This window comes from Sorex araneus, chromosome 1 (assembly GCF_027595985.1).
Source record: "Sorex araneus isolate mSorAra2 chromosome 1, mSorAra2.pri, whole genome shotgun sequence".
In the NCBI taxonomy this organism is placed as follows: Eukaryota; Metazoa; Chordata; class Mammalia; order Eulipotyphla; family Soricidae; genus Sorex; species Sorex araneus.
Genome location: NC_073302.1, coordinates 316,632,212 through 316,645,831, shown reverse-complemented (window position 1 = coordinate 316,645,831; position 13,620 = coordinate 316,632,212). Strand labels below are relative to the sequence as shown.

Genomic DNA, 13,620 nt, shown 5'->3' with positions numbered 1-13,620 from the left:
ATTTTAAAATAATAGACTTCAAACCAGTAAGAAAAAATATCTACAGTATATGTTTATAAGATACATATTGCAATTTTCTTTAGAAATTCAAATAAATATAGTTAACTTTATTTACTTCCTGTATTGTTGAAAAGCAAATGTCAACAAACAAAAATTTCTGCCCCAAATTCACTATTTTAAAGATTAACAATGATTTACAAAATGATCTGTGGACTTAGTGAGGTGGCTTTATGCAAATTATTTCTCTGTGCCTCCCTGTTCTGAGCTATAAAAGGAAGATAATATACGAAGAATTTACTTTATCCTCACAAAATAGAGCTAAATAAATGCTTGTTCAATAAAATATAAATATACATTATATATGAGATTAAAAAACTAATGCAGTGAAAAGGGCAAATATCATACAGTATCATCTATCTATAAGTTACAAAAAAAAACAGAGGCAAACTCTCATTGATTCCCCTGCCTCATTCATAGCTGAGTCACTGGCTGGCACTAGGATATGGGAAACACTGATCAAATCTGTGAGAAATCACCTAGAACTTAATTTTAATTAGAATTTAATTAAAGAGTTCTTAGACTATGACTGGGATCAATGCATTCTGAGAACTATACCTATGTTCTTTTAGAAACATATGTACAAAGGTACTATTTTCCAGGTTGAAAACAGTAACCAGACAGGGGATCGGGTGAAAAGATGCAGATTATATCAAGAACACAGAACACTGTCAAATAATTTTTAGATAGTATGGAATACTTCAAAAATATTGGTAGTTTTTACATTATTAACAAATGCCAGTTTTGGTAAAAGAATAGGAAGACAATCCATCTTTTAATTCAATTGTGAAGTAATTTTCAGGAGGGCAAGCAGAAGTAAGTAGTTAAAATAAGTGAATTAAAATATCTCAGATCATTTATTATGAGTATATTAAAGAAAGGTATGTGAGACCAACATAGCTTTCATACTGTCCATTTCCCTAAGGAATTTTGTTAAAATAGTTGAATATGTTAATAAAATTACAAAACCTTACAAATAAAATTACAAAAACAACTGACTTTCGTGAAATGCTATTTAAACAAATTATTATTCCTGCTAATGTAAGATAGTAATCTCAAAATGTATTAGTAGGTAAAATTAGGAATTAATGACCATTTTGTTTTAAACTTATAACCTAAAATCTTGAGAGGCCATAAAGTAAGTATGTGTCTCTGTCAACATTAAAGAAAAAGAAGCATAAAATAACATTAAACTCCTGGAGAATTAGGGGCAGATATCTGATGATGAGGAGAGGTTAAAATATTAACCTCAAAAGCAGGACATGCTTGCTTAATTTTAACATATTCTGAAGGCAATTATAATCCTAGAACACTGTATGCTAGAAAATTAAAATAAGATTGAAGTTTAATTTCTTTAGAATATAAAAGTTTGAGACAAATGACTTAATAAAATTAATTTCAAGGCTGGGTTGACATATTCACTGCTACAGCAAGAAGATAGTGCAATACTTGTAACTGAAAAGGTGGAATAATTCGTGTTTATTTAATAAAAGAATTAGTGAGGACAACAATCCTATAAATATTACACATAATAGAACTGTAGCACTGTCTTCAGGTTGTTCATTGATTTTCTCGAGTGGGCACCAGTAACGTCTCCATTGTGAGACTTGTTACAGTTTTTGGCATATTGAATATGATACAGGTAACTTGGCTTGTGGGTGGGATACTCTCTTGGTAGCTTGCCAGGCATATTTGAATTAAATTTAGTTTTCTTATTTTTGCCTTCCCTTTTTTTAAAGAAAATCATTTGATTTATAGTTCCCCTTAATCCTTATTTATTTATTTCTTAAATATAGTATAATGAATTTATATATTAAAAAGTACATTATGCAAAACAGTATATTCTATACATATAAAACATAATGAGGAGAAAATTAATTCTGCATTAAAAACAAGTACATTTAATTTATTTTACTCAGTAGATGCCTAGAAAATATATAAATAGTATAAAATAGTGACTACTTAAAAATCTTTAACTGTTAAATTATAAGTCATATTTTGAGTAATATTTAATCTAAATATGTAATATTTATAGAAAAAGGTATATCAGTCAGTCTTTTAAGAGAGAATATTTTTGTGATCCCTGAACATAGAACCAAGAATAAGCCCTGAGCTTTTCTGGGTGTGACACAATATTCCTCCCCACACATATCAGAAGTAAAAGCTTATGTGAATATAAATGTGTATGGTTATTCCAGAAAATGTGATAGAATTTTATAAACATTAAATATGTTCTTACTTAGGTTGCCTATTAGTTTTCTTTCCCTAATTTTAAGAGAAAGAATAGGAATTCACATTTTCCCCAGTAACTGAAAACTACTATCCATGTATTTTCAACACCAATATGTGTCTGATGGTGTAAGAATAGGAAGTATTAGAAGTCAAATCAGGATAAGAAAAGCAAAGGGTTTTTTTTGACAACTAAATCTTCATTGATTTGTAAATATTTTAAGCTCACAGGCTATAGAACCCTAACACCTGATCAGGGATCTATAGCCTTATATGTCCCACTAAATGTCATTAATATCTTAAATTTTATAGTAAATTTCACTTGTTATTTTCTACATACTCAGTGCTTTAGCATGAACTTCTGATCAATGATTCTGCTGGTATCCTAAATTGTCACTTTCATCAAGGTTAGGTGCCTAAGCAAAATATGAAAGATTCCATTCAGAAGCAATTTAAATAGAAACAGTGCATAGTCATTTAGAAAAATTGATATTGCAATATCAAATTGTTTCAACAAATCTATTAAGAATTATATACATGGAAATTAAAACCTAAAAACTGTGTCTGGAGAGATAGTACAGGGGTAACGCCTTGCATGTGGCCATATCTAGTTCAATCTCCAGCACTGCATGTGTTCCACACCCCCAGTTATTTTTGACACAGAGCTGAAATCAAACCAACAACAACAAAACTAAACCAAATACTAGTACATCCTGTCTGTAGTAGCACTGTCGTCAGGTTTCTCATCAATTTGCTTGAGTGGTATCAGTAACGTCTCTACTGTGAGACTTGTTACTGTTTTTGGCATATCGAATACGCATCGGGGAACTTGCCAGGCTCTGCCATGCAGGCGGGATACTCTCAGTAGCTTGCAGGGCTCTCAGAGAGGGACAGAGGAATCAAGCCTGGGTCAGCCATGTGCAAGGTAAACGCCCTCCCCGCTGTGCTATCACTCTGCTAGTACATACAATTTCTCAAATTTATAATAGATGTCAGAAATGTTTTGACACTAAAAATTCATATATAACTACTAAAGTTAGAAACTATTAAGATAAAGTAACAAAAGGCCTGAAATACAGAAAATAGATGACAACAAGCTTAAAACATTATAGTGAATATTACGGACAATTAAATACAATTTTCTCAAATTCAAACAAAAAGTAAATAGTTTTTGATCTATTGATCTATTTTATAAAAAACAGTCCCCTTGTGGTTAAATACTTAAAAGTTAACATTTTTAGGGGATTGCAACATTGATTTCTCAACCACAACTATTAAGAAAATGTCACTAGAATTTTCATGCAGATTCAAAGGGCTGGTCCCATGCTCAATCAATGATTTGTAGTGTCTCTGCAAACAGAGTTAGGAATTGTAGAGTTAAGGGGCTGGAGGGATAGCACAGCAGCTAGGGTGCTTGCCCTGAGGACTTGCACAGCCAACTTGGGTTCAATCCCAGTATCAGATATCCAACATAGTTTCTCAGCACTGCCAGGAGTAATTCCTGGGTGCAGAGCCAGGAGTAACTGCTGAACATGGATGGGTGTGTGGCCAGAATAAAAACAAAAGCAAAAGCAGGAGTTAAACATACTATTTTTCTATTTGCTTTCTTTCAACACTTATTTACATACCCACCCATACACAGTTTCTTATAAAAAATATTCATGCCTAAGGAACTCACCATTATTTAGTGCAATGGCTGAATAACTATATCAGAATAGAATTTAAAATTATTTAATGTACTGTCTTCAGGGAATTTATTTTACAGATGTCTTGCTGAGTTCTAAAAACATTAGTATTATTTAATAATTCTGCTCAGCAAACATTGTATACACTTCATACAAGTCATTGACAAATATATCCATTGTCTAATATAGATACTTTATTGGAGAACAATTTCTAGTTCACAGTAAAGCTTGATAATAAAATCAAAATAGTTTGCCTCAAGTAAAGCAACATGAACTTTCATGTTTATGTCAATTTCAGGAATGATTATTTCTCAGATAGCTTTAAACAGGATTATATTTTGAGGTTTTATGGAATTGCTGAATTCAAAAGAATTCAGAAAACATTGGGTACTTTTAAAAGGAAGCTTAACTGGACTTAGAGAAAAATAACTTTTTTTTCATAAAACAAAAAATAAATCACTTACAAAAATATTTCTTATGAAAATCACAGTCTTAATATTTATTCTGGTGAGTCTATTTTTCAGTTAATTATATATCTCTTTCCCTTTTTATTTATACATTTTTAAAATATTCTGAGGATTTCTAGACAAGGTGACAAAAATCAGAGGATGAACTCATATAATCATTACAAATTGGTCATACTGTGCTTTGGGATGTATTTTCCTAAGGTATATTCTAGCTGCATAATTTAGCAAAACTCTAATGTTAGGAACTTTCTGGTAATGCTCTTACACCCCATTCTCAGACCTTTTACCCACTGTATTTTGAACTTGTCTCACCTCAATTAAGTCACACAGTGAAAATATAATTTATAATTTCACCAGTGTAAGTTAAACTTAATGAAGAAAATTTATAGATCTAAAACAAAACCTTTAGTAATATTCATACTAAAAAATGTACTATAAAGCAATGTAGAGTTGCTTCATACTATAAACTATAAAATAGGGGAGTCCAATAAACAGAAATATGAATAAGTCCTTAAGAATTGAAGTTTCCTTTTATTTTGGACTGGACTTCCAACTGAACTTTTTTTGGGGAGTGGTGGTGAAACAAAAAAGTTCATTTACTTTATTTTATTGAATCACGGTGACATAATTACAAGGCTGTTCATGATTGGGTGTCAGTCTTTCAGTTATAAGTGTTCCAACACCAATCCCTCTCCCAGTGTACATTTCCCACCACCAATGTCCCCAGTGTCTCTCCGGCCACCCCCATGAGTCAGATCTAGCCTGTCTCTATGATAGGGTCTCTCTCTCTTTCTCTCTCTCACTCTCTTTCTCCACTCTCTATCCTCTCTCTCTCTCTTTTCCTCTCTCTCTCCCCAACCCCTCTCTCCTTTTGGGCATTATGGATTGCAACACAGAAACTGAGTTTGTTCCTTTCTTTACTTTCAGCACATAGTTCGTATGCAGAGTGACGATTTCCAGCTATCATTATCATAGTTTTTCCTTCCCTAGGATACTAATACCACGAACAGTAGAAATAAGTGCCTGGAGCACTGGTCCAGGGCTGGAAGCCAGCTTCAAGTGCTGGGGGAGAAGGCAGTTGGGATAGAGAGAAGGGCAAATATAATTGAAACTTATTTAGAAATATATTAGGGGGGAGAAAAAAGAGAGTGTGAGAGAGAGAGAGAGAGAGAGAGAGAGAGAGAGAGAGAGAGAGAGAGAGAAGTACATGTTTGAAAGAGAACAAACTTCTCCAGAGTGGAAATCGCAAGGAAAGAAACATTGAGATTAGCCAGAGAGAGAGAGAAGTCCAAAGGAGAACACAAGCCTGAAGAGCAGGTCCAGCTCCTCTGTGGATGAAGCATATCTAGGTTCTGGCTAATGTTTGGTTTGTTACATCAGGATTATTCAAGAAAGGATTAGGGTCTTCAAGCATGGACCTTGCAGAGCTTCCTAAATGGAACCCACTATTAGTACGTTCAAATGCCTCTGATCCCTCCAAAAGATAATTGGATTTGCCCTAACAGTGTTTTCTCAGTCTGAATTTTTTTTCACAAAGTTTAATAATCAAGAGCCCAAAGATACTGTAACACATTCAGCGATCCATTTCATCGCCTGATGACACATTGAAAAAAATCATAAAATGGTCATCTCATAAAAGACACATGCCTCTGATCTAAAGTCAAATGGTTGAGGGTCTGAATTAAATTCAGTGTCCAATAACCCTTAAAAGATACCAGTAAAGATTATTTAATAGAAGTTCATGTTGAACTAGAATCTCTGATTTTCACTACTTTATGCAGTCCAAACACAGTCCAAATATATTGATAGTCAGCAATACATATTTAATGTTAAGATTAGTGATCCAAGTTTAATAAAAAAAAAACAACTTAAATTAGAAACTTCAGAAAGAACTTTGGGATTACTAAAAACTGTTAATCATTTAAAATAAGTCTTCTTTTGCCTTTCTCTGGAAATGTGCCACTTATTGAAAGTGATTATGCAAGAAACAATTAAAGTAACAATTAAAATATGGGAAGTTTAGAATGATATAATTGAAAATGCAAGCAAGATCATAACATTTGTTAGCTGGAGGTCCAGAAAGTTAGCTCAGTGGTAGCAGCACTTCTGAAACTTGTGTGAGGCCCTGAATTTGATCCCTATTGCCATGAAAACAGAAAAAAAAAAAAAAAGGATTGTGTAAGGAGGAAAGTCTCATTTAGTATGCTTCAAAGGAGAAAAATGAGGAAATACCATGGAATAGAAATATATGCAAATTACTGTATTACTGTCACACTGTATCACTGTCATCCTGTTGCTCATTGATTTGCTCCAGTGGGCACTAGTAAGTCTTCATTTTGAGACTTGTTTTTAACATATCGAATACACCACAGGTTACTTGCCAGGCTCTGCTGTGAGGGCAAGATACTCTTGGTTGCTTGCCGGGCTCTTTGAAAGGGACGAAGTAATCGAACCCTGGTCGGCCCAGGTCGGCCGCAAGCAAGGCTAATGCCCTACCCACTGTGTTATCACAAAATTATCAACAAAGACTCTTCAAATAACTGATGAATTTGACTTCGTATCCTATGGAACTAAATTGTTAAGTGATTGCTAATCTCTATTGGAGCATTTAAATAAAGATGTTCTCATACTCCAAAGTATGATAGGACTAATGTGTGCTCTCCAGGAAAGAAGATACTCTGGACAATACCTATCTATACCTCCAGGACATAGATTTATTAATCTGAGAAAGGAGTAGGTTTATTTGAACTTAGAGGCAATAAAAATTCCAATCATTTCCCTGACTCAACTTGTCCAATCATTAATATTCATCAAATAAAATTAAGATTAATATTTGCTTCCCTTACACCTCAACCTATCACGTTGAATATCACAATTTGCATTCTCCTTTTACTTTAACACATTAGAATATTAGTTTACATAAAATTATCATATTGAAATTTACCATTTGTGCTGACAATATGAATTTTCCAAACTTGCAAAGCTAAGTAGTTAGACCCTTGTAAATTCACCAAAATCAAGATGTTGCTAACTCTCTTCATCCTAGAAGCCTCTACACTTCTATATACACCTTTAAAAAAATAATAGTAACTTGTTGGTTACATTAATAATACACAGTACTTGGCACTCAAATTTGTACTATGTATATATTTTTCAGAACTAATCTATATTTAATTTTTATCATAATTAGTTTTTTCAAGATTATTAAGATGTTCAGGTTAAAATTATAGCAAAATATTCCTAGATAAAGTAAATTTTGTATAAAGGTTATCTATTAATAAAAATAGCAGGGAGTAAAATATATGTAGGACAGTGATCTGAGAAAGAATATAGGGGTTAAAACACATGCCTTACATGGAGCTGGGCCTGGCTTCCCAACATTGTATGGTCTCCTGAACACCACAGCAGGTGCAGGACTCAGGTGAAGCCTGGTTAATCCCACACATTGCATCTACAGGCCGCCACATGTAATTGTTGGCCTGGTTGATGAGAATAGAGGAGAGGGACCTCCATGTCTCCCGAGGAATAAGAGTGGAGGCCCTCCCTTTTTTTTCTTCAAATAACTTTTCAGTATATAAAATCAGATACAAATTGAGTTTATTTTCTATCATTTAAGTAATCTTTTATTCATTCATTTCTGTTTTTTATGAATCACTGTGAGATACACAGCTCCAAAGTAGTTCATGACTGAGTTTCAATCAGAGAATATTCCAATACTAGTCCCTTTACCAGTATACAATTTCTACCACCAAAGTCCCCAGTAATTTTTTTAAATGAGCCTATTCAGATAGATTTCAAAATATCTAGGGACTTTAATTTTATGATTCTGAGATATTTAATAAAATATAAATAGGAACCCGAGAGAACCGTGGTCAAACCCAGTTGGATCCCTGGCATTGCATCAGGTCTCCTGCATACTGCCAAGAATAAGCACTGAGCACCCTGGGTGTGTCACCCTTCTGTTGCTCAAATATAAATAGGAGAATATAGCTGGATACAAAGTTTCAGGTAGAAGAATTATGATCTTGTATTTCTTTCTCTCATATAATCTTAAAAACTGATCACTGTCTTATTAGATAAAGGCTTTTAAAAATCCTAATTTTTTTTTATTTTTGGTTCACACCTGGTGATGTACAGGGGTTATTCCTGGTTCATGCACTCATGAATTACTCCTGGCAGTGCTCAGGGGACCATATGGGATGCTGGGAACCGAACCTCGGTCAGCCGCGTGCAAGGCAAACGCCCTATCCGATGTGTTATCACTCCAACCCCAGAAATCTTAGATATTTGAGCAATCAAACTCTTATGAAGGACACAGAACTATGTAAAAAAGAGAACAGACTCACAAAATCAGAGAAGACATGAAATTTTTGTATGAATGTCAGCTAAACATGTGAAATTTTCAACCCTTTCATACTTGTTATTTTCTCATTCACATCCATTAAAAGTGGTTTTGGAGAGCTGGAGAGATATTACAGCAATAGTATAGTGCTTACAGTTCTAGCCTTTTATGTGGCAGATATGGTTTTAATCTCCCTCACCATATACAGTCCTCCAAACTCTCCAAGATTGATTCCTGAGCACAGAGTGAGGAGTAACCTGAACACTATCAGGTGTAGTTCCTTCCCAACTCCCCAATCCCCACTCCCTGCCACCACACCAAATAATAATAAAGTGGATTGGGAGGCTTAAGTGAGGTAATATGAGAAAAAAAAAAACATGTGCGAGCATAGTAATATTGACAGTATGTAGTTTCTACTGTTAGCATAAAACCAATCAGTGTTGCAACCCAGCATGATAATGTACTGACCTTTTTTATTTTAGTAATGGAGGAAATTTTGGTTTTAATATTTTAGGATGCAGGTGTTCACAAATACAATATTTCAAACCTTTAAAAATTCTGATATTGGACCAGAGTGATAGTACAGTGGGGAGAGTGCTTGCCAACCTGGGTATCCCATATGGTTCCTGGAGCACCACCAGGAGTGATCTCTGAGCACAGAGCCAGTAGTAACCTCTGAGTACTCCCAGGTATAACAAAAAAATAAGTAAATAAATAAAACAAAACAAAATTTGAATAATGAAGAAATAAATACTTACTGAATAATCCAATCAGTGAAATGCTTTGAACAGTTAAGCAAACAATAGGGGCAATCTCATTAGAGAATACTTTTAACCACTTATAAATATGAATCTGTATTTTATACTCCATGTATTTTATACTCAATGCCTATGGTTTTTGTTTACCTGTGAAGAGTAGATATGACCATCTGAACCACAAACAGGGCTGGCATGGGCCACTGGGCATGGCTTGCAGTGAGACGATATGGAACCTCTCCATTGCTTATGCACCACTCCTGCATCTTTCAGACTGTCAAAAATAAGACAATAATACTCAGTGTATTCATTTTAAATAATAGAGTATTAGCATTATACCCTTTCTCCATACATTCCAGCTCTTAAAGATAAATTAGAATTGGTAATTGTATGCCATTTCCCTGGTATTAATCCACTGTGTTCATCTTTGTAATCTCTTCTCTTCTATCAAGATTTTTCGAGGATAATCCCTAAAAACATCCTGCTCATTATGCATATAACACACCTATGTTCTTTACGTATCTATAGTTGAGTTACCAATAATGAAATGTGTTTCTAAAGGAAAGTCCAAGAAGGAAAAGCGAAAACTGCTTAACAATTAAAAATTCACATATCTAGAAAGTTCTACAAAAGAAACCCCCTTCTACTTCATTAGGAACAGCATCTCCAATCAGAAAACAGACAACTAATTTATCAGGTGTGCCTGACATGCCTGAAAATGAGAGCAATTTACTTTCAGAGAAAACAACCACAGAGAAAAACATTTCTCCAAATCAACTTGTACCTGGGAATGCCAAATTAGTAGCTTTAAAGATAGCAACTTTCTATTGTGGAGAAATATCTTAGAACAGATGCTTTAAGTTTTGATCTAGACAAACTTTGAAAAACATCCTATTGTCTCTACATTAAGAATTACTTGCTTTTCCACTTTGATGAAACTACTTATTACTTTGAGTCAGATAGATAATACAGAAGGTATGGCACTAGCTTGCCCCAGGCCTATCATGGTTTGATTCCCTGCACCACGTATGATTCCCAAGCTTCTGAGAGTGATTTCCGATCACAGAGCCAGAGTCAGTAAACCCTGATCACAGCCAGGGTAGTGCCCTAAAGTACATATCCATAAATATATATGTATAAATGTGCCAGGCTGTTTTCACTCAGGATACCCCAGAGGGGTTGGGTGCGAACCCTCCCCATCCCAAGGGACTCAGCCCCAGCAGTCAACCTCCATTATCCAACTGTTGCCACTCTCCAGGACACTTTCTGTACACATTATAAAACACTTCTTACCCATTTTCCATAATTACTATACCATATTTGATAGACTTCAGACAGTAGGCAACAGATCATAGAAAGTAATATATAGGTTCCCACTCGAGCAAATTGATGAGTGATATATATGTGTGTGTATGTATATATGTATCTCTATGTGTATATATGTATATATGTGTATATATACACACATGTATATATATGTATACACATACACACCTCTCGGAGAGCCTGGCACGCTACTGAGAGTATCCCACCCTCATGGGCAGAGCCTGGCAAGCTACCCATGGCATATTCGATATGCCAAAAACAGTAACGATAGGTCTCATTCTGCTGACCCTGAATAAGCCTCCAATCCTTGGGAATGACAAGTAAGGGGAGGCTGCTAAAAATCTCAGGACTGAGAGGAATGGAGACGTTATTGGTCCCTGCTCCAGTAAATCGATGAACAGGATGACAGTGACAGTGACAGTGTATAAGTGCATGGATTAACAATGTGCATGTATGCATATATATGATCTCTATGTTCCTTATTTTAATAACCAAAGCAATCTATTATCGTGAAACCAGAACTTTTGTGGCAAAATGAGCAGTATAATACATTGGATTATATACTAAGTAAATATATTATATCATCATCAATGACTTAAGGAATTCTGATAATGAATTGTTTACAAAGGCAGTGATGCGCAAGTTTCATAGAGTAGCCTTTTGAGCTGCAGAGTACACATATTGTATAGCACAAATTTGGTACAATTTGGCATTGTGTAGTTAGCAATCTATCTGTGTTATCTCTGAACATTTCACCATAGAAGATATATTTTTTTTTTATTTTTTTATTTTTTTAATTTATTTATTTTTAATTAGAGAATCACCGTGAGGGTACAGTTACAGATTTATACACTTTTGTGCTTATACTTCCCTCATACAAAGTTTGGAACCCATCCCTTCACCAGTGCCCGTTCTCCACCACCCGTAAACCCAGTGTCCCTCCCACCCTCCCCAATCCCATCTCCCCCCCACCCCACCCTGCCACTGTGGCAAGGCATTCCCTTCTGTTTTCTCTCTCTAATTAGCTGTTGTGGTTTGCAATAAAGGTGTTGAGTGGCCGCTGTGCTCAGTCTCTAGCCCTCATTCAGCCCGCAACTCCCTTCCCCCACATGGCCTTCGACTACAATGTAGTTGGTGATCGCTTCTCTGAGTTGACCTTTCCCCGGAACGTGAGGCCAGCCTCGAAGCCATGGAGTCAACCTCCTGGTACTTATTTCTACAGTTCTTGGGTGTTAGTCTCCCATTCTGTTATTCTATATACCATAGATGAGTGCAATCTTTCTATGTCTGTCTCTCTCCTATGATTTTTTTTTTTTTTTTTTTTTTTGCTTTTTGGGTCACACCCGGCAACGCACAGGGGTTACTCCTGGTTCATGCACTCAGGAATTACTCCTGGCGGTGCTCGGGGGACCATATGGGATGCTGGGAACCGAACCCGGGTCGGCCGCGTGCAAGGCAAATGCCCTACCCGCTGTGCTATTGCTCCAGCCCCCATAGAAGATATTTTTATAATCCAAATCCTCTTTTAATAAAAATCATGCTGTGTTACAGAATTTGGCTTGGAATCAGGGATACCTCTCAGAATTAGTATTGTTTGTTATTATATTTTGTGGTATTTTCTCTTTTGTTTGTTTCCTTGTGCTTTGAGGGGTCATACAGTACAGTGCTCAATGCTTACTCTCACTCAGATCTGCACTGCGGGATCATTCTCGGTGCAGTTTGAGTGATCATATGAGGTGCTAGGGATTTCACCCAGGTTGGTTGGCACCCTACTTGCTATACTATTGTTCCAGTCCACATTTTGTTATCCTTCAGAAAATTATAGATGATGAAGCTCTAAATAAATTTTTATAAAATTAAATAAACATCCATAAACATCCATAAATTGCATATAATGTGGAAACATGTAAATAACATAAGTGGAGATTAACCATTTGCTTCATTTCTTATTTTATGTTATTGAATAGCTTATTTTAGAGAGAACAAGGGAAAAAACATGACCATCTATACCTAGACTAAAAATGGACAAAGTGCTCAGAAAAAGACAAAACTAAGCCCTGGAAGTCAGAATGGGCACTTTGCACCTGGGCAGGAAGAAAAGGGTCAGAAACAGACTGACCGAATTATCACTAGATATATTATTCTCAATGTTCTCAAAAGTTCAAGAATAGGTGCAAATCTTGAACTTTTGAGATTTTTACTGGGAGATATTAGCAGTGGATTATTTTGAATTAGGAAAAAATAGGGCAATATAATTTTCTCACACTAATAAAGTACAAAACTTACTCTAGTGCAGAATTCTGACACTATGTTAAAAAGTATTCTTCCAGCATTTGCTAGAACTGATTTGGAGCACACTTTTAGATAAATATATTAAGAAATATGTAAGCAATATATATGTTTAATATATTACATATATTACATTAACTATATATTACATATACAACATTATATATATTCAACATTCAATGTCGAAAATTTGAATCACTAAATTCCCGTTAATCGTTGATTTCTTGACTGGGCTCAGTAACCTCTCCATTGTCCTTTCCCTGAGATCTTAGAAGTCTCTCGGCTCAGCTCTCTCAAAGATGTTGCACTGGAGGCTCTTTCGGGATCAGGGGAATGAGATCCAGCTTATTACTGGATTTTGCATATGAATACACCATGGGAAGCTTGCAAGGCTGTCCCATGTGGGCAGGAAACTCTCAGAAGATTGCCAGTTTCTCCCAGAGGGAGAAGTAGGCTACAAGATTTGCGGC

The 13,620-nt window shown here is 35.3% G+C and overlaps 1 protein-coding gene across 3 annotated transcripts in view; it reads right to left on the bottom strand.

Annotated features, from left to right (window-relative positions):
• SPOCK3 (SPARC (osteonectin), cwcv and kazal like domains proteoglycan 3) overlaps positions 1-13,620 on the bottom strand; it is a 389,483-nt gene that overhangs the window by 105,833 nt on the left and 270,030 nt on the right. For all 3 annotated transcript variants that reach the window (XM_055131920.1, XM_004610366.3, XM_055131926.1), the window contains exon 5: positions 9,686-9,809. In XM_055131920.1, the coding sequence (XP_054987895.1) occupies positions 9,686-9,809 (124 nt within the window). The remainder of the gene's footprint in view (positions 1-9,685; positions 9,810-13,620) is intronic.